The sequence below is a fragment of the Wyeomyia smithii genome, chromosome 1, assembly GCF_029784165.1.
Source record: "Wyeomyia smithii strain HCP4-BCI-WySm-NY-G18 chromosome 1, ASM2978416v1, whole genome shotgun sequence".
NCBI classification, from domain to species: Eukaryota; Metazoa; Arthropoda; class Insecta; order Diptera; family Culicidae; genus Wyeomyia; species Wyeomyia smithii.
This window is the reverse complement of record NC_073694.1, coordinates 128,244,926-128,272,582: the sequence shown is the minus strand read 5'-3', so window position 1 is coordinate 128,272,582 and position 27,657 is coordinate 128,244,926. Positions and strand designations below refer to the sequence as shown.

Below are 27,657 nucleotides of genomic sequence, written 5' to 3'. Positions count from 1 at the left end.
GTGCCTGTGGTGAAGGTTATCACGACATAGAGCATGTGGTTTGGTCATGCCCTGTACACCGTGACGCCAGGTCTAAATTAATAGCTTCCCTGCAGGCCGAAAGTAGGCAGCCGGCTGTTCCTGTTCGTGATGTCTTGGCGAGCCGTGACCTATCCTACATGTCCCTTATATACGCACAGCAACTAGACCCGCACGATACTCTCAGGTCCCGAGGGAGACAACCCAATATGCCAGTCCGTAATATCTTGGCCCAGCAGCGGAACATATTCAATATGCTGCTTACCTATGGCGATGGAAAACCATCAAACAACAAATCAGTGCTTTTAATGCAAAACATTCTAGCTTTAAGTTAGATTTAGTTTCAGCTCGTAGTCGGCAGCGAGGATGAAAAATTTGCTTTTAGTTATTAAGATACTTTAGAAAGTAAGCTACCAGATATAATTGGCGCCGTTAAAAATTAAATTGTATTTGTGCCGTGTCAAATAAATTATAGATGAAGAAAAAAAAAGTAGCGCACGATCAAAATTATTTTTTTTCCTTCCCGGTGATCGAAATTTGACATCGCCAAGCAGCGTTGCCGGTCCTATTAATGTTTTGACTGGCTGTCGTGTGAGAAGCACACATTTTTATTTGGCACATTTGCGTTCGCCATGTCAATGACAGCAGTCGCCAACCGTTGAGAACGGTTGGCGGCAAAAAAAAGAAATGATTCTATTTTTTACAACAACAACAACAAGCGACGGTCGACCGCTGTGCTCTGATTGGTCTAAAAAGAACAGAACGGTAGCGGTCGACCGCTGCAGCGGCTAGTCGGATACAGACAGGCTTTACCTTGTGTGAAAAGGTCGCGGTGGGTACGACTGTTAATTCCACAACATTGTTGGCTAATGTGGAAGTATGCCTCACAAAAGCGTATCGGTGTAACTGGCCCGCCTTTCTGCACCCCGATGCTAAGTGGGTGGCTTACGCGCCACTCTCCTAAGAGAGACCACCCACCACGATGATTGTCCAGCGTGAGACCCTTAGGGGAGGGTTCCTTTTTATTCCTATACTAAGGAGGAGAAAGAAGTTGGCCGACTCCAACACCTATCGCGGTACTCCGTTGAAACAATCACGTCAGATGACCTTGCGCACGCATTAAACCCCGTGCCTTCAAGTAACGGTTAAAATACTCGCTAGACAAACCGGGAGAGTTGTTATCATCACGAGCAAGGCCCTACACCCCAACCCGTCTGCCCACCGGTAAGAATCGGGAGAGATCGTGGCTGATTTCAGTGTCAGCCTCCCCAGTACAAAATCTACACAAAAAGATAACTAGGCAGAACTACGTCACCCGAACCGCATGGAAACCTCTCCCAAGACACTAAAGGGAATAGCGCACAATATTAGCCAATATTCACAAGTCTGGTTTTACGATTATATGGGGTTTATTTAGCATTCCTTAATTTACCGTCAAACATTAGATTTAATCATTCTCTTCGCTAGGCCTAGTCTTTCTTCTCCCTTACCTTTCCCATTTAAACTATCTAACTTTTCTTCCTACTGTGCGATCTAAACTTCTTTCTTCCATCCACGATTCGAACTTATTGGTAAATTTTAGGATCTCGCCCCTTATCTCTGGTCACATGCGCATGAACTATTTCTTAGTTGTGTACTCACTCAGTGCCTACCACTCTCGGTGGATTTTACATTCCGCTTCGTTGGAATGGGAACAGCTTCACTATCTAGGGAAAGGAAATTTAGCGATCCTGTTTAAGATTTCAATGCGGTTAACTGCCGCTTTGAGCATAACAGTCCTACGTCGAAAATTCAGCTGCCGAGAAAAATGCGATTGAAACTTTTTCGATATAATCATCATTTCGCATCGGTGTTCTTTCTTTCGCTGTAAATTTTTGCACAAACGCACACAGCTTATTAGGAGCAAAGGCTTCGTCGGAAAAAAACCACAAATAAAACCAAAAAACATGTCAAATTTAGAAAATCTATACCGAGCGTCTTAGCAGAGTGATTAAGAAATCAAAGAAATAGTTATCGGTTTCCGTTATACTCTACTAGAAATTTTTTTGGAAATAAATATTGAAATTCAGTCCGCGCAAATATATATTTCGACTGTGACATACAGTCTTACTCAGTGCTTATGTGGACTGGTAAAGAGCAAAGCGTAAATCCTGTTTTTTATTTGTAGTAGGTGAAAATGAAAATTTAGTTCTCTTAATTGGAGTTAGGTAGGGAATTATGCGGTCGATTGTTTACCGTACCATGTCTGGGGTTTTTGCGAAGCAGATTGAATAGCCATGAGGGGTGATTACCTGCGTCTTTGTTGAGAAGCGTGTATGAGTGTTGTTTATAAATTTCTAAACTTTCAGCTACGTCTAATTTCCATAAATTTTTAACGGGGCGGAGGAGTTGAATGTTATCCGAAGTTAGTGGATGTTCCTCGTTGAAAATATGTTCAGCCACTTTTGATTTGAAAAGGTGTGGTGGGGTGGGGCATTTTTTGAAACTTTACTTGCTTTTGTCCATCTGCGAAATGTTCTTTGAAACGTATCCCTAGGTTACGTTTAGTTTGTCCAATGTAAACCATATCACAGTGACTGCATGCAATTTTATAAATTCCAGGTTTGTTCAGGGTATCAATAGGGTCTTTGGTAGACCCCAATTTTGTTTTGAGATATTTTTTTGAGAGAAATTATCTCAGCGGTAGGGGCTCCCACAGAAAAATTGGCTAAATGGCTGGTAAAAGAATTTCAAGCCATGCCCAAGAAATTTCCAAGTCGATCAGTAAAGAGCACCGGAGATTTCGTTGAAAATTTAAGATCCTCGGGTAACATCCAATCTGATGAGATAATGGTTTCATTTGACGTTACGGCCTTATTTCCTAGCGTTGCAGTGAATGAAACCTTAAACCTTTTAGAGGACTGGCTTCTTTCCCAATATTCTGATAATACTTGGAAAAAAGAAAGTTGACAGTTTGTTGATACTTTCACGCCTTTGCATGAAAGAAAACTACTTCACATTTCGTGGTAAATTTTACAAACATGCTAAAGGGGCACCAATGGGGAATCCTCTTTCTCCCCCCTTTATGTGAGCTCTTCATGGCAAATATAGAAAGTACATTAGAGAAGAGGAACATCTTACCGATTCGATGGTAAAGGTATGTGGATGGTATTTTTTGTATTTTGAAAAGGGCGGATCTTGAAACTTTTTTCATATCCCTTAATAATACCCATAAAAATATAAACTTCACAATTGAAAAAGAACTTAACAACAGACTCCCTTTCTTGGACGTCGTTGTAGTCAGAAAGTCTACGGACTTGGAAATTGAAATTTATCGGAAACCCACGAATACAAAACGGGTAATACCTAACACTTTAAACCATCCCTTCCAGCATAAAATGACATCTTTCCATCATATGATCCACCGCATGGAAACTTTACCTCTAAGTGAAGTAGCCAAGCAAAAGGAACTGGAATATATTTTCGAAATTGCTAAACTTAATGGCTACAATGAAAGTATCATTCAAGCCATTGTTGATAAAAAGAAGCGTGCTCAAATTCGGAAATTTTTTACAACACTCACCCCAATAACAGAAGAAAAGGGTAACCGTTGAATATGACGTTGACTTGACACGCCCACTTCGTTCAAAATTTAGGAAATTTGGGATGGATATTGTCTACACTAGTAGAAATACCCAACTCAAAACAAAATTGGGGTCTACCAAAGACCCTATTGATACCCTGAACAAAGCTGGAATTTATAAAATTGCATGCAGTCACTGTGATATGCTTTACATTGGACAAACTAAACGTAACCTAGGGATACGTTTCAAAGAACATTTCGAAGAAGTGACAAAAGCAAGTAAAGTTTCAAAAAATGCCCCACCACACCTTTTCAAATCAAAAGTGGCTGAACATATTTTTAACGAGGAACATCCACTAACTTCGGATAACATTCACCTCCTCCGCCCCGTTAATAATTTATGGAAATTAGACGTAGCTGAAAGTTTAGAAATTTATAAACAACACTCATGCACGCTTCTCAACAAAGACGCAGGTAATCACCCCTCATGGCTATTCAATCTGCTTCGCAAAAACCCCAGACATGGTACGATAAACAATCGACCGCATAATTCCCTACCTAACTCCAATTAAGAGTGCTAAATTTTCATTTTTACCTACTACAAACAAAAAACAGGATTTACGCTTTGCTCTTTACCAGTCCACATAAGCACTGAGGAAGACTGTATGTCACAGTCGAAATATATATTTGCGCGGACTGAATTTCAATATTTATTTCAATTTTCTACTAGAGTATAACGGAAACCGATAACTTTTTCTTTGATTTTTCAAAAAACATGTGTTTTACTAAAAAAATAACAGGGAGACTGTTAGGCAAATATTTTGCCCATCTATCAACAAAATTTTCGCACACCAGTCCTACGTTCGAGAGCAACAGTTTGACAGCTAGTTTGCAGTTGTTTTTTTACACAAAAGGTTGTTTTATTTGGAAAATTGTTTTCGCATGTGTTCGAAAATGTCCGCTCTTGAGCTTTTGGATGTTTATTTAAGTGAGGAAGATAACTCTGACGAGGATTTTATCGGCTTCGGCGAACCTGCGCAGTTTCCGTCCAAACCTTGGCAATTGGATACTGCGCTAAAGCAGCAGCAAAATTTTGCAACAGGATCTGGGTCTACGGAGACCCCTGATTTGGACAGTAGCTTCTTCAGGGGAGCTACAAAAAACGGAAGCGAACAAAAAGAGAATTACAAAAATTGAGGGTTGCGAAATCCCGGCGATTAAACCACAACGCAATCATGGCGAACTGTGGCTGCAGTAAAGACTGCAGCACGGCGATGACGAAAGATGTGAGAGTCCTCACACATGCCAAGTTTTGGAATTTGAATGATGCGGATCAAAGTAGCTTTATACGTGAGAACGTGAAGCGTATGACCGTGAAGACACGTCGAAAGAACCGTTTAGCTAATGATCCGAGAAAGCTCTTCTCTTATGTTTTCCACATTCGGTTAGAAAGCGGAGAAATACAACAAGTATGCAAGAATGTTTTTTGAATACTATTGGCTTTAATCAAAATTGCGGGTAAGTTTTCCAATCTTAGACCTATTTATAACTTATTACCTATAAAAATTTGTTTCAAAATTTGTTTAAGAAACATTGTATATCGATGCTTCAAAGAAAATATTGACGGAAGTGTAAAATTATCACAGCGTGGAAAGTATAAAAGGAGCACTGCCAAATACGAAGCCGTCAAAGCGCATATTGAATCTTTTAATCCGTCCGTGTCTCATTACCGCCGCCAGCATGCACCAGACCGTCTCTACCTACCCTCTGATCTCACGGAAACATCCATGCATGAGCAATACCAACAGTCCGCAAGTCCGGAACTGAAAGTAAGCTATTTTTTCTACAGCCGTGTTATGGCAGAAATGCACATATCGTTGGTACAGTTAGGACATGAAGAATGCGAGACTTGTATTTCCGTGTAGACGTCGCCGACATGCTCTATGTGTCGCTTTTATTCTGAGCATATGCGACTAGCGACGGAGGCACGGATTGAGTATCAGAAAGACGGCCATCATGTAAGGCCAAAGGAAATTATTCTGGCTGTTGATCTTCAGAAGGTAATAATTATTGTTTAATAAAATTGTTGGTTTAATCTAAATCTGTTTTTTAGATCATACATCTACCTCGTTTGGATGGACTGAAATCAATCATTTTCAGCCAACGGTTGCTCGCGTTTAATGAAACGTTTGCACCAGTGGGTGCCTACTCTGCAACCTTTCCAGTAACGGCTTGTGTATGGGATGAAAGCACGGCTGGACGGTCGGCTAGTAATATTACCAGCTGCTTTTATAAAGTGCTTATCCAGTATAAGGACATGACATGAGGAAAAAGTGACATTTTGGCTGGACAACTGTTCATCTCAAAATAAAAATTGGAATTTTTTCCTCTATATGATTTTGTTGGTCAACTCAGAGCATGTCCTTGTCAAGAATGTGACGCTGAAATTCTTCGAAAGTGGCCATACATTCAAGGCCGCCGATAGCTTTTACGCAGCAGTTGAAAGGGCTATGATGCGTCACGGACCACGAACGCTGACTTTCCGATTTTCGAAACGCAGTACAAAAAGCAACGAAGAAGGTGGAAGTAATGAGCATGCAAGCAGCCGACTTTTTTGAAACGAAGTTTGCAGTCGCTCCGTATATCCTGAACAAATGTAGCCCGCGTCCTTACATTGAACAGATTAGAAAAGTCGTCTTCAAGAAAGGTTCCTACGATATGCAGTACAGTAGTTCGATCGAAGAAACGGATATGCTGCTGACCTGCAACATAATATCTGGCAAACAGCGAAAGATAATAAATTCGAGCAACTTGAATTTAGAAAGCGCCCTGATTAGACAGAAAAAGCCAGTATGTGTAAGCCCCGACCGGAAAAGTGCGCTGTTGGCCGTGATTCTGACAGTTGTTCCTGATGAACAAAAATTCTTTTGGAAAAACCTTCCACAATGCTAGTTATCTCTTAAAGATTCCACATGAAGCTTTAATTTAAACTATAACATTTTCTTCGAATAAACCTCTAATTTTAATTTCGATTTTTATTTTTTCGTAATGAATGGCTGATCCCTTGACAAAACTACAAAAAAATAGTTGAATAGATTCAAGGTTTGCTTAACGCATGAAGCAATTTTACCTTCAACGTGATTGAAAATGATTTCTAGAAAGGGTTATATGAGAAGTAAAACCTAGGACTGTTATGCTAATAATTAGTACGTGGTACATCCTGAGAGAAAAAAAAATCGAAGTTTCAAGGAACAAACCTTACTTCTTCAAGCAATTTTTGAAAAACATACTAAAATGAACCCATTCCCACAAAAAAACATAAAAACACCAAAATTTTACATAGGACCGTTATACGAATAGCGGCAGTTAACACCTTATACTTTTGCCTGTACTCGACCGAGCTAATCACAAGTCACTCCTAACTCCTCCACTAGCCAGACTAAAGTGAAGTGTAGGGGCCAAAGGTCGATAGACTTTCACGGCTGGGTCAATCATCCCGTCGCATCAGCAGCATCGGTGGAGAAAGGCAATTAGCGCACTTGAGCACCGGGGATCTCATTTTTCGAATATCATGCCAATTACTATTCTGACTGTGGCCTTGCTTACGGTGATTGAATCAAACGTTTTATTTGGAAAACTGTTTTAAAATATTTGAAGTGAAACCTCATTCGAAGCATGCAAATATTTTGTAACTAATATTTACAAACAAATATTACTAAAATGTACTCGCTACATCGATTTGGTTTCGTTCACCAATTGGCATTTAGTGAACCTGTATATTAGAGAAATGACAAGGCACTACCGTTGAGGCAACTGTCAACATCGAAACGAATAACGGCAATGCGAAATTATACAGCTCGCCCGTTTTGATGTTGACAGTTGCCTTAACGGTGAGTATCTCGGCGTCTCTCTGGTGTATAGGCTAACTGTTGGCATTGTTTGCACATCTTCTTTGCCATCGTAGTGAAAAAATTAAGTTTGGCGGAATTCAATGTCGATTTATAGCGGTCCAATTTTCAATGTCCCACAGCACAGTATGATCACAATCGATGTAAATAACACAGTAACACAGAAATTACGGTTATCGAACGAATTGTACAACAAAAAACAATGATTTTAAAATCAACTATCAAACGCGCGGTGTTTACATCTACAGTACACACATCTTTTCAGTACGGTTTAAAACGAATGAATTTTTTGTCACTCACTTTTGCATTAAATGCCTACGTCAATTTTTTTTTTTTTTTTATTTATGCAACATACGAATAAACGAAAAGGAAGATACCAAGAGATAGGTCTTCGAATAACGAACATATTGGCGTGAAAACCTCATATTCGAAAAAATGGCATTTACTTTAGAGGTGGGAAAAGTGATTCACTATAGTGAGCGGATCAGAGCGGTTCCGCTCACTAAAATGAACTAGTTCTTTTTAACAGCTCACTCGCTCTTTTCGTTCCTACATAATTTTTGGCTTTTATCAGTGTAGCTAATTATCAGACACCGCAAGCGAGAGCCATGTGAAAGCTTTACACCCGATTTGCCGAGCACAAGATCGCGCGCAAAACTACAATAGAACTCCCAGAAACAAGCTGCCACCAAACGTCTTCCCTGATATGCATATCCTGCATTTCCCATCACCCAGCCACCAGCCAGCCGCAAGAGCATGCAAAAAAACAACTTGCAACAGTCCATACACAGGTACACGGAATGACTAACGCCGAGTACGCACACGAATGGATGTGGAACGAAAAGAACGAAAGAACTGATTCACTGATCTGGCAATACGCTCGCAGGGTGATCAAAAGACTCAGTTCTTTGAAAGAGTGAAATCTTTTGCTCTCAGAAGAACTGGTTCGTCCGATGGCTCTTTTGTTCAGCTCGCAGGCAATCCGCTCGCGATCAGAAGATTTCGATCTTTTAAAGAACTGATTTTCTGATCAGCTCGCAAGCGGATTGTCTGCATAGATTTAAAAGATCAGTGAATCAGTTCTTTCGCTCTTTTCGTTCCACTTTTCATGTACGTCCCGGCGTTAGCCAGCCCGTGTGCACTGTGGCAAGTAGATTTTATTTTTTATTCCCACGGCTGGTGGATGGTTATGCATAGGATGGTATTGCAGTGTGATGGTATTGGGTGTAAAACATTCATATGGCTCTCGCTTGCGGTGTCTGATCAACAAAATCAGCTTCAGCTTTTTGCTTGAAGTAAGGGGTGAGTTACCGCTCTTTAAAAAAGAGCGATAGATCACTCACTCACTTTGAAGAACCAGCTCTTTAGATCAGTTCGTGAGCGGATTGCCCACCTCTAACTTACTTCACTTTGTCATCTCACGGCAGAGTACTTCACGTTAGTAACACTAGCACCATGCTACGTATGGTATTTCGACCTAACTGCACAGTTTATTCTATTAATGTTATCTTTTTTTATCCGGTTAAATACTGTGTTAATTATTATTTTTGTTATTATTACAGGCGAACGGTAAATGTAACATTCGTTCACAGCAGCTGGATATCAGTAAGCAGCGCCAAATAGATTTAAATGGATCAAGACAGAAAATCTGCGACGGACATGCGAGATCTTTATGAGCATTCGAAATTGCTGGGCAACCTCTACGAAAAAAAATAATATAATTATCTTTAATCATCGTATCTTTGATACCTTGCATTACCTTGATTTCCTAATAATTTTCCAGGTCTAAAATTGAGTGTATTTCATTGAAGATCATCTGCAAACAATCAAGCCGTGGGTTCAAATTCTAAAACGACATTTTTCATTAAATAAACGAACAACTTAAGTTTCCGTTACATACGTTTAGAAGAGTGATGATAGGCTTTTTTTTGAAAAACATTCCTTTCGTTTGTACCGACAAAACAAATGCAATTTTTAACTGTAAAGATTTTAAAAATGTGACATGTTATGAGAATTTCGATTTTGAAAATCATTCAACAATTTGCTTTCTAATACATTTCGGGAAAATTACGTCGTTGAAACATCACAAATATCTAGAGCTAACCTAGGCAGGGACAAATAATGGTTTCATCCACCGCGAATATAAAGTGAGTAGAAAAATAGTTGCATTGTGAATAGTTTGGGAAAACTTCGGATGTTTTGAAGTTCATCCGACCGCAGATACGATTTTAAAGTCCAAGATAGTGGAATAAATGGGGCAAATATGAATAGGTCGCATTTATACTTTTCTCTCATTTGTAGGCGTATTGTGTAGTGCGTATGTGAGAAGTATATATTTATGCAAAGGAAAAAACACAAGGAATTTGAGCATTAGTGAATTGTGCCGGCAAATCCTTGTTTTTGTGTGATCTGATTAATGTATGATTCTCACATACTTGTTAGGCATGTTTGGTACAAATAGGTAAAATTAATAAAAGCATGCATATATACACATACACCCATACACATATAAACACACACCTAAATATATACTAGAGTGGCGTCTCTACGGAAAAACACAACAATACAAATCCAGAAACAAAATTTTTCTGCTCCACCCACAAACAATCCCAAATCTATCGGTAGTCGATCGGTCCCGTCCCTACCCGATGCTCCAGCATAAAGATCTGAAGAGGAAAACCCATCTCCCCTGCATGCTCCTTTCCAGTGAGCCGAGAATCGCTTAAGCCATACACTCTATGACCCCAAAATATGCCACACATTCTATGACCCCAAAATTTGCCGAAGACACCATGGTGCTAAGATGTCCCCAACGAAATTCGAAATTCATCCCCCCTCCAACACCACCAGGGCACCAGCACTAGTCCGATCTTCATCAACCTCTGCAACATGTATCGTATGCCATCTACACCTTGGACAATTACCTACATTTGTTTGTTTAGGAATGCAATATCTCGATACAAATTATTTCTGGGCGGGGTTTTACCCAGTGCCGACAAAAAAGCTACCAGCATAAAACAACTACACCATGACTTCACAAAGCACACGGCCTAGGCCACTTCTAACTTCTCAGAAAGAAAGCGACGAAGAACAAAACAAATTCCATACGCAATGCATCAGATGAGACACGAGCACCCGACCCTCGGAAAGCCCGGAACCTCCAGAGCCCCAAACGAATAACCCACTCTAGTTAACATACATGCACTGTTCAGGTGTCTGTGAGCAGATTCCATTGCCATCTTGGATTAAATAATAATAATATTCAGGGGGGATCTAGCTGTCAAACATCGTGTAACAAACATATTTGGCAACATGACGACTGTTTGTTTTGGTTTTTGTTCTTTTTGGACATGAAATTGATCGATGTGAAATATTGGACGTTTTTTATCAAAACTCGAGAAATCGCGGAAAACTTTTATGAATAGTGTGTTGTGTAGTGATCTCTTTTTTCAGTACACTAAAGTCGCTTTTTACGCGGGGGATACAAAGCAAAGCCTTGGTACTACATTCCGTATCGGAACTCGACTTTCTGTTTATTATACACAGACTTCGTAGCCAACTGTTAAGTGTACAGGACAATTGCGGGGCTAGCGCTACGATCCCACTGACACTAACACTAACATTGGGCCCAAGTTACTCCCCTGAGGCACACAAGCTCTAACAGGCAATCTATTAGATTTACCATTTAGATAGTTAACCTGGAGAGTGCGGTCAGTTGAATAACTTTGTATCATTTTTGTGAGGTAAAGCGAAAAACTGAAATTTGACATTTTAGCTATTAAACCTTTATGCCAAACACTGTCGAATGCCTTTTCTATGTCTAGAAGAGCAGCTCCAGTCGAATAGCCTTCAGATTTATTAGTTCGAATCATATTTGTTACTCTAAGTAACTGATGAGTAGTGGAATGCCCTTGGCGAAAACCAAAATGCTCATTTGCAAAAATTGAGTTCTAATTTATATGTGTTATCATTCTATTGAGAATTATTCTTTCAAAAAGTTTGCTAATAGAGGAAAGTAAACTAATTGGTCGATAACTTGGTGCCTCAGCTGGATTCTTTTCGGGTTTTAAAATTGGAGTGACTTTGGTATTTTCCCATTTCGTAGGAAAATGTGCTAGTGCAAAGCATCTGTGAAAAATATTCACCAAGAAATTTAAAGAGTTTTCGGGTAGTCTTTTGATGAGGATATAGAAAATCCCATCATCTCCTGGTGCTTTCATGTTTTTGAATTATTTGAGAATAGTTCGCACCTCATTCAAGTTTGTTTCCAATACCTCTTCAGAAAGAAATTCTTGGGTGGTGATCTGATCATACTTTTGGTTTACTTCATTATCAATAGGACTTACTACGTTCAAATTGGAGTTATGAACACTCTCAAACTGCTGAGCAAGTTTTTGAGATTTTTGTTCATTCGTTAGAAAAATGCAATCACCATCTTTAAGGACTGGAATGGGCTTCGAAGGTTTCTTAAGAACCTTCGAAAGCTTCCAGAAAGGTTTTGAATAAGGTTTTAGTTGTTCAACTTCTCTCATGAAATTCTCATTTTGCAAGAGAGTGAATCTATGTTTAATTTCCTTTTGTAATTCTTGAAAAATAATTTTCAAAGCAGGATCACGAGATCTTTGATATTGACGTCTCCGTATGTTCTTTAAACGTATAAGTTGAAGTTCACTGTCAATAATTGGTGCATTAAATTTCACTCGAGCCTTAGGAACTGATAAATTCCGGGCATTGAGTATTAAGCTGCTAAAATTTTCTAACGCTCTGTCAATGTCAGCACTATTTTGTAAAAGGCCCTCTACCCTCTGATAATCTAAGGGAAGACATCTGGCTTCTTACTCTTCTTACTCACTCACCTCGATAATCCCTGTTCTATTTTTCGTAAGAGATGCCGTTTACTCGGAAAATAGTTGAATGTTTTCAATGCTTTTTATCAGCATTACGTACTATTCCACCTGCAGGCGATAGTTTTACCGCCTGTGGGTTACCGGAGAATCTGCATCTGTGATATAAAAAAAATCAAACGTGTCATCCATCAATGATTATTTTAAATGATTTATTGGGTGGTATTCGGTCATTTTCAGCAGATTTTCTGGCATCAATCTGACACCGAAAATACCCATATTGGGAGGTATTTAGTATTTTTTTTTTTGTTCATCTATAATTTATTTGACACGGCACAAATACAATTTAATGTTTAACGGCGCCAATTATATCTGGTAGCTTACTTTCTAAAGTATCTTAATAACTAAAAGCGAATTTTTTATCCTCGCTGCCGACTACGAGCTGAAACTAAATGTAACTTAAAGCTATAATATTTTGCATTAAAAGCACTGGTTTACTGTATGATGGTTTTCATTGCCATAGGTAAGCACATGTTCCGCTGCTGGGCCAAGATATTACGGACTGGCATATTGGGTTGTCTCCCTCGGGACCTGAGAGTATCGTGCGGGTCTAGTTGCTGTTTCCGTATCCGGGGTCTTAACGTGTTCTTGTCGTTTGGTTGGATGTAGGCGGAAGGGAATAGGATTAAACTGGGGCGTGGATGGATTTCAGGAAAACGTATATAAGGGACATGTAGGATAGGTCACGGCTCGCCAAGACATCACGAACAGGAACAGCCGGCTGCCTACTTACGGCCTGCAGGAAAGCTATTAATTTAGACCTGGCGTCACGGTGTACAGGGCATGACCAAACAACGTGCTCTATGTCGTGATAACCTTCACCACAGGCACAGATACCACTTTCCCCGAGCCCAACACGACGGAGATGCGCGTCAAATCTATAGTGATTGGACATAAGCCGGGACATCACGCAAATGAAATCCCGACCTACATCCAACCCCTTGAACCACGGGTTCGTCGACACCTTGGGGATTATGGAATGTAACCACCTTCCCAGTTCCCCTCTGGTCCAAGCATTTTGCCAACTGATGATCGTATTCTGACGTACAAATGAGAAAAATTCATTAAAGGCAATTGGTCTTTCATAAATTCCACCGTTTGTTGCGCCCACCTTAGCCAAAGAGTCCGCTTTCTCATTGCCCGGTATCGAGCAGTGAGAAGGGACCCACGCTAAGGTAATCTGATACGATTTTTCGGATAAAGCACTCAGATGTTCCCGTATTTTCCCCAGGAAATACGGAGAGTGCTTAACATCTTTCATCGATCGGAGAGCCTCAATGGAACTGAGACTGTCCGTAAAGATGAAATAATGGTCCGTGGGCATTTTTTCGATAATCCCTAGGGTGTACTGAATTGCAGCCAATTCTGCGACGTAAACAGAAGCAGGATTATCAAGCTTTTGGGAGACGGTTTAAATTGTTACTGAAAATACCGAAGCCAGTGGACCCATCAAGAAGTGATCCGTCAGTGTAGAACATATTGTCGCAGTTGATGTTTCGATATTTATTTGAAAAAATTTTGGGGATCTGCTGCACGCGTAAATGATCCGGGATTCCACGAGTTTCTTCTATCATGGATGTATCTAAAAACACAGTAGAATCAGAAGTATTTGATAAGTCGACACGATTTGGAATATTCGAAGAAGGGTTAATATTATGGGACATGTGATTGAAATACAATGTCACAAAACGGGTTTGAGAATTAAGTTCGATTAACCTTTCAAAATTTTCAATCACAGGACGGTTCAAGACCTCACATTTGATAAGAATGCGAGAAGACAGGCTCCAGAAGCGGTTTTTCAATGGTAGTACTCCAGCTAAGACCTCCAAACTCATCGTATGGGTCGACTGCATGCAACCCAAGGCGATACGCAAACAACGATATTGTATTCGCTCCAGTTTGATCAAATATGTGTTTGCTGCGGAGCGGAAGCAGAAACACCCGTACTCAATAACAGACAATATCGTTGTTTGGTAAAGTCTTATAAGGTCTCCTGGGTGGGCTCCCCACCATTGTCCGGTTATTGTACGAAGAAAATTCACTCTTTGTTGACATTTTTTCATCAGATACCTCACGTGACAACCCCAGGTGCCTTTAGAGTCGAACTAGATACCAAGATATTTGTGTACCAAAACCTGAGAAATCGTTTTACCCATTAATTGTGTTTGAAGCTGAGCAGGTTCATGCTTTCTAGAAAAAACTACTATCTCAGTCTTCTCCGGAGAGAATTCGATACCTAGCTGTAAAGCCCAAGCAGACAAATTGTCCAAGGTATCTTTCAATGGTCCTTGCAAATCGGCAGCTTTGGCTCCTGTAACAGAGATTACAATGTCGTCTGCAAGTTGTCTTATCGTGCATGAATTTGCCAGACATTCGTCGATGTCATTTACATAAAAGTTGTAAAGAAGGGGGCTTAAACATGAGCCCTGGGGAAGACCCATGTAGCTAATGCAAAAAGTTGCCAAATCGCCGTGCGTAAAATGCATGTGCTATTCGGACAGCAAATAGTGCAAAAAATTGTTCAAAATTGGAGAAAATCCTTGTCGGTGAAGTTTGCCCGAAAGAATGTCAATAGAAACGGAATCAAAAGCCCCCTTAATGTCCAAGAACGCAGACGCCATTTGTTCTTTGCGAGCATACGCCAGCTGAATATCTGTTGAAAGCAACGCAAGACAATCATTCGTCCCTTTGGCACGGCGGAAGCCAAATTGAGTATCTGATAGTAGACCATTTGATTCGACCCAATGGTCTAAACGACGGAGTATCATTTTTTCCATCAATTTCCTGATACAGGATAGCATTGCAATCGGCCTATAAGAGTTGTGATCAGAAGCTGGTTTCCCTGGTTTTTGGATGGCTATCACCTTCACTTGCCTCCAATCCTGCGGTACAATGTTTTGCTCCAGGAACTTATTGAACAAGTTCAACAAGCGCCACTTGGCATTGCCAGGTAGATTCTTCAACAAGTTGAATTTGATTCTATCTAACCCAGGCGCGTTATTGTTACAGGACAGGAGGGCAACTGAAAATTCTGCCATCGTAAAAGGTGATTCTATCGCGTCGTGGCCCGGAGACGCATCGCGAACAATGTTTTGCTCAGGAACAGAGTCCGGACATACTTTCCTGGCAAAATCAAATATCCACCGACTTGAAGACTCCTCGCTTTCGTTGACCGTTACGCGATTCCGCATTCTTCGGGCTGTGTTCCAAAGAGTGCTCATCGATGTCTCCCTCGACGTCTCGTTCACGAACCGACGCCAATATCCGCGTTTCTTTGCTTTAGCCAGGCTTTTAAGCTTGGTATTAAGCTCCAAATACCGTATATAGTCGTCGGGTATACCTCCCTTCTGGAAGGCCAAAAACGCGTCGAAACTTTGCGTGTAGACATCGGAGCACTCTTTGTCCCACCACGGAGTTGGAGGCCGCTCTTTGATCGTTACGCCGGGATATTTCTTCGTTTGGGCTTGCAACGCGGCGTCGAGGATTAAGCCCGCGAGGAGGTTGTATTCTTCAAGTGGTGGGTGATGTTGAATCGACTCGACCGCTTTTGAAATCATTTCCTCGTGTAACTTCCAATCGACGTTCCGTATGAGGTCATACGGAATGTCAATTGGTCGCATGCGAGTTGAACCGTTAGTAATTGAAATAAGAATAGGCAGATGGTCGCTACCGTGAGGATCGAGGATTACCTTCCATGTGCAATCCAACCGTAGCGACGTCGAACATAAGGATAGATCCAAAGCGCTTGGGCGCGCTGGAGGTTTCGGGATACGTGTCATTTCACCGTTGTTCAAAATAGTCATGTCGAAGTCATCGCAAAGGTTATAGATTAAAGAGGAGCGGTTATCATTGTAGGGGGAACCCCAAGCCACACCATGAGAGTTGAAGTCTCCCAAAATCAAACGTGGCGAGGGAAGAAGTTCTATTAAATCAAAGAGCAACCGTTGCCCAACCTGTGCTCTGGGAGGAATATATATTGAGGCAATACAAAGCTCTTTACCTTGTATTGTCATTTGACATGCGACAACTTCGATGTCTGGAATCGAGGGGAGGTTAATACGATAGAAAGAATAGCACTTTTTAATCCCTGAAAGTACTCCTCCATATGGGGTGTCTCGATCAAGGCGAATAATATTAAAATCATGGAAGTTGAGATCAATATTTGAAGTAAGCCAAGTTTCACAAAGGGAAAATGCATCGCATTTGTTTCTATTTATTAAAACTTTAAATGAATCCATTTTTGGTGAAATACTTCTACAATTCCACTGTAAGACAGAGATAGAATCCTTCGTATACGCAGATGAATTAGGCATCAAAGGATACAATCGCTGCAAGGAGGGGCCATTGGGCAGTCAACTGCTTCAAAAATGATCTAACTGTTGGGAGGAATGCTGTAAGAAAATTTTTAATAGGATCGGGTACATTGAAAGTTTCAAAAATCCAGTCCACAATGTCAGAAAATTTAACTAATCCAGAGTTTGTTTCATCAACTGGGAGTGCAAAAGGAACAACTGGGGTATTAGATGTTCCTGGAAGTGCTGGGAACTCCTTCTGGGACTTAAAATTTGCAAGAACAGGAGGAGTTTGCTTCGGTTTTTCCGCAGCACTGTTTGGTTTGTCTGTAACTTTCATTTCACTTTGGGAAATCTTGGGACCTTTTCGGGGAAGTTTAGGAGAGGAAATATTTTTCCTCTTTCTAGACGCCCCAGGATTGGCATAAGTTGCTCCCGCTGGTGAATCGTCAGAATCGGTTTCATCAGAGGACAACAGATCAAAGGGGTTCGATGTTATGGTAGAAGTGGTCACGGTCTTCTTCAGCATCTCAGCGTAAGATCGCTTTGAACGCTCCTTAAGTGACCGCTTGATTTTATCTCTGCGCTGCATGTACACCGGGCATGTGGAGAGCTCATGCTGATTTTCCCCGCAGTGAATACATTTTTCAGCATTTACACTGCAAGAATCGTCCGCATGAGTTTCTCCACACTTGCTACATCGTGCCTTATTGCAGCAGTAGGCGGCTGTGTGGCCTAGCTGCTTGCAATTGGTGCAATTCATAACACGGGGTACATACAATCGCACAGGCAGACGAACCCGATCGATCGAGACGTGGCTAGGGAGAGCAGATCCGGCAAACGTAACACGAAACGAGTCTGACGGAGTGTACACTTTTGTGCCGTTGACAAGAGACACAGATCGCAATTGCTTGCAATCTATGATCTTTACTTTTACGTCGTGACACAAAGCATTTTTGAAGCAGCCAAAACCGCTTGCCAAGATACACTCGACCGACAGACTCGAATCGGTTATGACACCGTCGATCTACACGTCTCGTGCGGGTATATAAACGCGATACTCGCGTGTGAAAAGCTCGGAGCGAGCAATAGCGTTGGCCTGTTCCAGGTCGCTGACCACGACACGGAGCTTGTTGGGTCTGACCTTGGAGATTTCGGTCACGGCCTTGTACCCCTCCGTCAGGTCTTTCGAAATCTGCAGGATGTTTAACGGTTTCGATTTCGGTCCTGCTTTTGGCCGAAAGAAAACAGTAAAGCTGCCCTGAGATCCGTCCGGGTAAAGCCTGGGGCGAGGAGGGACTGGAGAATTAACAGAGGAAGGGTTGGCAGGAGGGACAGGGTCGGAGGGGTTCGGGGATGGTGGCACGGGAGGCGAGGGATCTACATCCATAGTGCTAAATCTAGCGCACTAGCGCCGACAGAACACGCACCTCTTTACTTCTCCTTTCAGCAGGGTTGGTTGTCCGAACGGTCGAAGCTGCAGCCGTTACAGCCAGCAGCACCAATACAGCAGCTCCAAACAGCCACCAGCAGCGAGCCGGGTGTGTGATCACTCAGCACAGCGACACAACTCGCTGTCAACTGTTGGCTTCTTCTTTTTCCTCCTTTGTGTTGAGATTCTCGTCCACTGCTGAAGCACAAATCACTTAGCAGCCAAATCGGCTTACGCACCAGCAAACAGCCACGATGCGAAACAGTTGCACAAGGGCCGGCGACCTTGAACCTTCACTCGACCAGGCAAACAATGCCAACACTCGCGCGTCTTTTGTTTTATATTCTATCGGAGCGATCACCAAACACGTCCTATACTGATGCGTGTTCGGCACAGAATGGAGGTATTTAGTTATTTTGGTTGTTTTCCTAACTAAAAGTGGTCGACTGTTTCCTAGAAGTTTCCATTAAGAAGTTCAAACTGGTGCCTGACGTCAATTGTTAGCTCATTCAATCATTCTGGTTCCAGAGATACTCATATTGGATAGTATTTGGTTATTTAAGTCTGTTTTTCACAAACCGGAAGTCGCCGTCTTGGATTTCGAAATGGTATTTAAGATAATTTCTGGCCTCTGAGCGACATTAGTGTTGAAGAAACACCCATATTGGGTGTTATTCGATCATGTTTCCCAGGAACCGGAAGTCGCCAACCTAGAATTTAAAATGGGGTCTGTGGTCGATTTCAGCTGCTGTGTATCATTCTAGATACGGAGATACTCATGTTAGACGAAAATCAGCCATTTTTGGCTGTTTTCCAGAAACCAGAAGTTGCCATCCTACAATTCATAATGGTGTCTGAGGTCAAGTTTTAGCTTCTTGCAACATTCTGGCTCCGGAGATACTCATATTGGGTGGTATTTGGTCACTTTCTGTCATCTGGGCGTAATTATGATTCCGGAAACATTCATATTTGAATGGTATTTGGTCATTTCCGGCTGTTTGCTAGACACCGGAAGTCACCATCTTAAAATTCAAGATTGTGTCTGTGATCAATTTTTAGCTTTTGTGCATCTTTCTGGTTCCGTAGATACTCATATTTAATGGGAATCGTCCATTTCAGGCTGTTTTCCAGAAACCGGAAGTTGCCATCTTACAATCCAAAATGTTGCCTGAGGTCGATTATGGAATATATTTGTTACCACTAAAAACAATCAACTACCAAATATGGTTCCATTTAGTTGATTAGTTCGCGAGATCTGCAGAAATTTGTGCAAAAACATGAAGAGGGAGGGGCGTCGAACCATTATGGACATATTTGTTACCTCTAAAAACATTCTCATACCAAATTTGGTTGTATTTTCTTGATTGGTTCTTGAGCTGTGCGAAATTTGTGTTTCATTTGTATGGCACCCCTCCCTTCCAAAAGAAGGAGGAGTGCCAAAACATTATGGACTTATTTTTTACCACTAAAAACATTTACCTGCCAAATTTGGTTCCATCTAGTTGATTAGTTCTCGAGATGTGCAGAAATTTGTGTTTCATATGTATGGGACCCCGCCCTTCCAGCAAAGGGAGGGGCGTCCAACTAATATGGGCATATTTGTTGCCCCTTAAAACATCCACATGCCAAATTCGGTTTCACTTGCTTGGTTTGTTCTTGAGTTGTGCAGAAATTTATGTTTCATTTGTATGGGACCCCTCCTTTTCAAAAGAGGGAGGGGTCTCAAACTATCATAGGAACCTTTATCGGCACCAAAAACTTCTACATACAAATTTTCACGTCGGTTCGGTAGTTTTCGAGCCTATATGGATCAAACAGACAGACAGACAGACTGGACTGCATTTTTATATGTATAGATTACAGCATCAATTTTTTAGAACCTAAAGAGTGAATATACATTCACTGAATTGAAGCGTTCATGTAAATCTATTTTTACAAATAATAAGTTTGAATGAGAAAGGCTGGGTCTGACCGCTAGGTGGATTAATTTAGGTTTTTTGTCCGCGTACACCTGACGATATTTTTGATATCGATTTTACCTCCTGGCTTGGAATGTTCTCGCATAGTGGAGAGAGTACTGGTAGCGGGTGACAACTAAAAATATGGAATTTTTTGGAGGCTCTTTCACTCCACAACAACGCTTAGAGAGTAATGAAAATATGTATATGAAAGCTCTATCTTTCCTCATTATGTCAATATTTTGTGTTTTGTTTATACATGCTCAATTCGGTTCAAAATGGCGTCCAAACAAGGAGCATTCCGCAAGTGCATTGTACGGTTCGGTATGAACTGCAAAACAATTTTGACAAGAGGTGAGTAAACCATTTTGAAAGCGAAAATCTTCCGGTTTCTTTTGTTTATGGTTTCCTGCAAACCTCAACAATAATCCGCCAGGGAGAAAGCTGAAGACCAGCCTGCGTAGTAAACAGAAAAAATGCTCCTTGTTATTCGACTACATGGAAGCTTTTACGAAAGGATCTTGGTGTAAAGCCTTACAAAATACAGCTCGTACAAGAATTGAAGCCGAACGACTTGCCGCAGCGTGAATGGGCCTTAGAACAACTTGCCGAAAATCCACTTTTTTACCGAAAAATTGTGTTCAGTGACGAAGCTCATTTCTGGTTAAATGGGTATGTTAATACACTGGGGTCGCTTTTTACGCGGTTAGTTGTACCGCATTTAAAAGATTAGATTCGATGTATTTATACTAAACTTATTTGATACCGCGTACAAATAATCTTCCGAATCGAGTGAAAATAATCCGCGTTATTGTTAAAATATCCCGTTTAAAAAAACACATAAAGACAACCCGCGTAAAAAGCGACCCCAGTGTAAGCGAAATTGCCGCATTTTGATCGAAGAGCAACCAGAGGCAATGCAAGAATCACCAATGCACCCAGAAAATGCACGGTTTGGTGCGGTTTACACGCTGGAGGCATCATTGGTCCGTACTTCTTCAACGATGATCAAAATCGCAACGTTACGGTCAATGGCGCTCGCTATCGCGCGATGTTTTCTGATTTTTTTTGCCGGAAATGGAAGAGCTGGGTCTTGTTGACATGTGGTTTCAGCAAGACGGAGCAACGTGCCACACATCGCGCGAATCAATGGACATATTGCGGAATGAGTTCGGTGAGCAATTCATCTCACGAAATGGACGCGGATAAGCCAACTACAATTCCAGCCTTGGAATTGGAAGACAATAATACACGCGTTATTCGCGAGATACCAGCCAAAACGCTCGAAAAAGTGACCCAAAATTGGACTTTTCGTATGAACCATTTAAAACGTAGCCGTGGCCAACATTTAAATTAAATTATCTTTACAAAGTAAATGACATAAACCAATTTATCGGTTCAAATAAAAATTTCATACAGTTTTGTAATTTTTATGCGTTTTTTTTAAAGAAAAACCAAATTCTTAAAAAATCACCCTTAATTATATAGACACGTCATACTTAATATATTTACTACGCTTCCACTTGTAATGTCTTATAGTCGTTTGGTCAGGTAATTTACTACTTTTTTTATAGTTCGTCCAAAAATCCTTCAAAGATTGAAGAGTCGTCGCTTAATAGACCTTATACATCAGAACACATATACACAGTGTTGCTGATTATCACTTCATTACACCCAAATACGTTGTCTGCAACCAGAAGTACTCAGTTCAGTGGCAACAAAGCATGCACTCATAAATGAAACGAACGCGTTGATTGTCCCGTGCCATGGTGAGTGACTCACGTATGAGAAGGTTTTTTTTCTCTTCGCACCATCTTCGCTTCGGACCCGATCAGATCAATAGGGAAGACAGAGGTTTTTTTCCGTGGTAATCTCATCACTCAGAATATTCAGATGATTCGCATCATTCACTTCATTTGCATCGTTCGCACCGTTCGTACGACTTGCATCAGTCATATTCATCGGGTTTTTTTTTGGGTGAACCGAAGCGATTAGCTTTCTTCAGCCAACAGTGCTGCGTAGTTGTAGTTGTGAAAATAGGAAGAGTCTAGCAGTGATGAACTGCCACGCGTTAAAAACAAAGATGAAGGATGTTGTGAAGGAAAAAGCTGCTGCAAGGACAATAGAATATAGGTGCCTTATCGATGCTTTATGTTTTGTTTAATTCATTTTAAATTTCAGAAACCAATAATCAGTTGACTTCAAGAGACATAAAAATAAAAACAAACATTTCGAACATGTGAACATCTGTACTAATTCCTTAAACTATATTCCGCAAAATTTATTCTGTCAAGAATACATCCCTTCTCAGATGTATCGAACACCCTATTCGATAAACAGAGAATTCGCTTGCCCACCCTAGGCGGCGACGTTTGTTAGGTGTTTTTTTGAAGTAGAACACTTCTCTCAGGAAGTTCAGCTACATAGGGATGTGAAATGAAAATCTAAAACCGAAAAAAGTGAAAAATATGTCCAATTTCAAATGCTAATAAATCGGTTAGTATTCGATGGATTTCCTTCGTTCTTGCAGCAATAGATTGGAAAATCTTCTAAGATTCTTCCCAAAATAAGATAATTGTAATTTTATCATTCACACTATTGTACTATTGAAAACAGTCAAGCCTTGTAAAAACGAAAAATTCGACCTCTGATTAGTCGTTATATGATTGCTTCCCAAGCACGGTCGACAGAATCATATACCTTGCAATTGAAAACATGCTATTTGGCCTATATAAGAGCCTGTTTCAGCCGAAGCCGCTCATAATAGTTCTAGACAGCGACAACAGCAGTCGTCCTTCCTTAGCAGCAGCACTAGCCCTGTGGTTGGTCACCACGTCTCAGGAGCAGCGCGGTTTTTCTCAGCGTGTGTCGCCAGACAGCCATTATTCTCCCCGTGTTGGGGCAGCATGAAGATTGCCATCAGGAAATCCAATTTTGGAAATCAAAATGCTTTTTCCAAGGCAAATGAACAAATCATTGAAAGTTAATAATTTTTGTCAACGCAAGCAAGCATTCTTTGTTGCATCCTAGCAATTTAAATCTGTCGCACCCGTCGAATTTACTGAATGTAAAAAAGCTTTCATAGTGCATGTTGTCCGTGTATCTTAATTCCCCCAATGTTAGGGCAGCTCAATAGTTGTAATCAGTAACCGATTTTGTACCGCAAAATGCTTTTTTCAAGGCAAATAAACAGATAATTGAAGGTTAATAATTTTCTGGCATCAACACAAGCAGACATTCTGTGCGGGATGCAATCAAATTCTGTTGTAGTTGTCTAATTTTTACTTTTACTTTATTTAGTAAACCCCCCACTGTAGGGGCAGCGCAAAGGCTGCGATCAGCATAACCGACATTGAATAATAAACTGCCCTGTTAGAACGCATTCACAAAGCCAGTTAGTTCGACTATAACACAATATCGCACGCTTAGCCTTGGGGCTAATAGCGGTCTCGATCAACTAGGTTAGTTGAGAGAATTCGTTATCGATATTGTTTTTGGCACATTTTGCATGTGTATGATAAGTACAACGATACACCGTGCCCCAGTGCTGAGTCGAGAAAATTTCCAGATCCTCGACTTGATCGGGAATCGAACCCGATATCACAACCGTGTGGGAGAGCTAGCCGACTGACATCTCTAACCACAGAGCCACGGGGACCACATATATAGTTAGTTCGACTATGCAGAGCTAATATGAAGTCGATTCAATCAATCAGCAGTTACAGAATTTCGTCGTCTCCCAGTTGCGACATGATGCAACACGCAACAGCGAGCAAACGAAATCGCTTGATGTTACAAACCGCAATAAGATACGGGTTAAAACCGTTGCGTGTGTGAGAGCACCATCGGTGTTTATTCGCTGGATACAAAAATCAAATTCGAATTGTGGAATAATTTGTCTAAAGAACATAAGGAAATGGTAAATTTGAACTGAAAGGCGTGGTCTATTACGTAGCACCCTTCGGCTATAAAAGAGTGTTTCTGGGAAAACTAGCTACATTCATTAGTCGGAAGGTGAACTGAATGGACCGTCCACAACGTTGACAGCAGTAACAGCAGATATCGGCACTCAGCAGTAACAGAGGATAGCAGCGGGTCGCGCCTGTGGCTGCCTTCAAATTAAACAAATCACTTGCCCTGTGGTTGGTCACCACGTCTCAGGCCTCTGCCAGGCTGAACGCCATCGCGAGCGATCGGGCGAGATTTTTGCGATACATCAGCCGGCACTTCCTCTAATGGAAAAGTAGGATCATTTTGTTTAGAAGAATATTACTGTCGGTAATATTACAGAGATGCGATTGCATCATATCCGATATGGAATTGAACGATTGTTCTTTTGAGGACAAGTAAAACACTTAATTTGAAGAGTTAATAGCTTTGGGTACCAGTAGCAGTATGGTAGCAGCCTCAGCGGTAGGTGCAGCCGGTACTTCCCTAAGGCCGATGTAATAAGGAAGTAAATGGAAGCGGCACAACGAAACAGTTCGGGTGTTCTTAGACGCGCGTCATTTTTCGTACGATAGCGGCGGTATTAGCGGTAGATGCATTTGTCAACACTTACTCCAGTAAAGCCGTGTCTAATTTTCAATGTGAAAACACCTTTCTATTGTGTTGGCCGTGCGCATTAGGCCTCTGCCAGGCTAAACGCGATAAGCGGCGCGAACCGATACGCCGGCCGTAGGTTAATTTATAGCCGTAAGTAGAGCTGTGTAAAAGTATTCTACTTCAACCTTGCGGTCGTGGCTTTGCACACAACCCTCCTGTGATTTTTTGAAGTAGAATACTTCTCTCAGGAAGTTCGGCTACATAGGGATGTGAAATGAAAATCTAAAACCGAAAAAAGTGAAAAATATGTCCAATTTCAAATGCTAATAAATCGGTTAGTATTCGATGGATTTCCTTCGTTCTTGCAGCAATAGATTGGAAAATCTTCTAAGATTCTTCCCAAAATAAGATAATTGTAATTTTATTATTCACACTATTGTACTATTGAAAATAGTCAAGCCTTGTCAAAACGAAAAATTCGACCTCTGATTGGTCGTTATATGCTTGCTTCCCAAGCACGGTCGACAGGATCATATACCTTGCAATTGAAAACATGCTATTTGGCCTATATTAGAGCCTGTTTCAGCCGGAGCCGCTAATAATAGTTCTAGACAGCGACAACAGCAGTCGTCCTTCCTTAGCAGCAGCACTAGCCCTGTGGTTGGTCACCACGTCTCAGGAGCAGCGCGGGTTTTCTCAGCGTGTGTCGCCAGACAGCCATTATTCCCCCCGTGTTGGGGCAGCATGAAGATTGCCATCAGGAAATCCAATTTTGGAAATCAAAATGCCTTTTTGAAGGCAAATAAACAAGTCATTGAAAGTTAATAATTTTTGTCAACGCAAGCAAGCATTCTGTGTTGCATCCTAACAATTTAAATTTGTCGCACCCGTCTAATTTACTGAATGTGAAATAGCTTCCACCGTGCATGTTGTCCGTGTATCTTAATTCCCCCAATGTTAGGGCAGCTCAAAGGTTGTAATTAGCAACCGATTTTGAACCGCAACATGCTTTCTTCAAGGCAAATAAACAAATAATTGAAGGTTAATAATTTTCTGGCATCAACACAAGCAGACATTCTGTGCGGGATGCAATCAAATTCTGTTGTAGTTGTCTAATTTTCACTTTATTTAGTAAACCCCCCACTGTAGGGGCAGCGCAAAGGCTGCGATCACCATAACCGACATTGAATAATAAACTGCCCTGTTAGTACGCATTCACAAAAGCAGTTAGTTCGACTATGCAGAGCTAATATGAAGTCGATTCAATCAATCAGCATAAACAGAATTTCGTCGTCTCACAGCTACCAAGTTGCAACATGATGCAACACGCAACAGCAAGCAAACGAAATCGCTTGATGTTACAAACCGCAATAAGATACGGGTTAAAACCGTTGCGTGTGTGAGAGCACCATCGGTGTTTATTCGCTGGATACACTATCTACTGTCTACTGATCGCAATAATCTGCTTACATGCGACATGGGGACGGGAATATTTTCTTCAACCAAGCTGCACAACACGACACAAAACATGTTATTTTGTTGCTTCAATGAGAGTGCTATCGGTCCGGCTCGACAGAATGTTCACGAGAAATCATTTTTGTGCATCCGAGCTACGAAACTGAGGAAAAACTTTAGAAACTGAAAAAAGAGGTGGAGCTTATCAAATGATCGCTCTGAACCAGAATGAAGTCACACATATTTTTCAAGTTATATCATTCCACCACGTACGTAAAATAATTCATTCCTATTTTCATCCCTATATAAGAGCCTGTTTTAGTCGAAGCCGCTCATAATAGTTCTGAACAGCGACGACAGCAGTCCTCCCTTAGCAGCAGCGGGAGCGAGCAGTTGGTACCATCGATAGCGGCCACAACTGTGGCATGGCTGCGAATAAGCGTAGCAGTTTCAGCGGATCTCACCATCGATAGCAGCAGGGCCAGCAGATGCAGGTACAGCGGATACCAATGGCGGCCACAACTGTGGCATGGCTACGGATAGCGTTGCAGGTGCTCAGCAGTTGGGCCAGCGTATAGCGGCCACAACTGTGGAATGGCTATGCATAGCGTAGCTGTTGCAGCGGGTATATCAGCATCGATAGTAGCAGGGTCAGCTGATGCAACGACACTCCCTCCACTAAAATGCTGTTTCAGTGTGGTAGCGGGAAGCATCAGCAGCAGGCTTGCATGAAGTGAATACATCAGCCAGCAACTTTCTCTAAGGCCTCTGCCATAGTAGACGCGAAAAGCGGCGCGAACCGATTCGCTCGGCCGTAGGTTGATGTACAGCTCTACTGATGGCTGTACATTAACCTACAGCTGAGCGAATCGATTCGCGTCGCTTTTCGCGTCTATTATGGCAGAGGCCTAATGGGAAAGTTGTATCAGTTTGTTCAGAAGAATATTATTGTCGGTAATATTACAGAGATGCGATTGCGTGAATCCAATTTTGAATTAAACAATTGTTCTTTTGAGAACAAATAACACACTTATTTGAAGAGTTAATAGCTTTTGGTACCAATAGCAGTATAGTGACAGCCTCAGCGGTAGATGCAGATGCAGCCGGTACTTCCCTGAGGCCGATGTAAAGGTAAATGGGAGCAGCACGGCGAAACAGTTCGGGTTATGCTTAGACGCGCGTCATTTTTCGTTGTTGATATTCCCCACATGAAACGACGCGCTTTCGTATAATAGCGGTGGTATTAGCGGTAGATGCATTTGCCAACACTTCCTCCAGTAAAGCCGTGTCTAGTTTTCAATGTAAAAACACCTTTCTCATTGTGTTGACCGTGCGCCTTAGTCCTCACTATCAAGGTAACACAGAGATGTAAGATAAACACTACATCCTATGATAAATTGAACAATTGTCCTTATAAGGACAACAAATGAATTAATGAAGATTTAATTTTGAATTGGAATACTTCTCTCAGGAAGTTCGGCTACATAGGGATGTAAAATGAAAATCTAACACTGAAAAAAGTGAGAAAAATTTCGAATGCTAATAAATCGGTTAGTTTCCGATGGATTTCCTTCGTTTTTGCA

The 27,657-nt window shown here is 41.3% G+C and overlaps 1 protein-coding gene across 1 annotated transcript in view; it reads right to left on the bottom strand.

Annotated features, from left to right (window-relative positions):
- Positions 1–1,360: 1,360 nt before the first annotated feature.
- The window catches only part of LOC129718495 (uncharacterized), a 61,027-nt gene continuing 34,730 nt past the window's right edge, over positions 1,361–27,657 (bottom strand). Inside the window, exons 3-5 of the mRNA XM_055669320.1 lie at positions 9,389–9,466; positions 9,248–9,334; positions 1,361–9,188 (exon numbers count right to left, since the gene is read on the bottom strand). Coding sequence (XP_055525295.1) covers positions 9,257–9,334; positions 9,389–9,466 — 156 coding nt within the window. The 3' untranslated portion in view covers positions 1,361–9,188; positions 9,248–9,256. The remainder of the gene's footprint in view (positions 9,189–9,247; positions 9,335–9,388; positions 9,467–27,657) is intronic.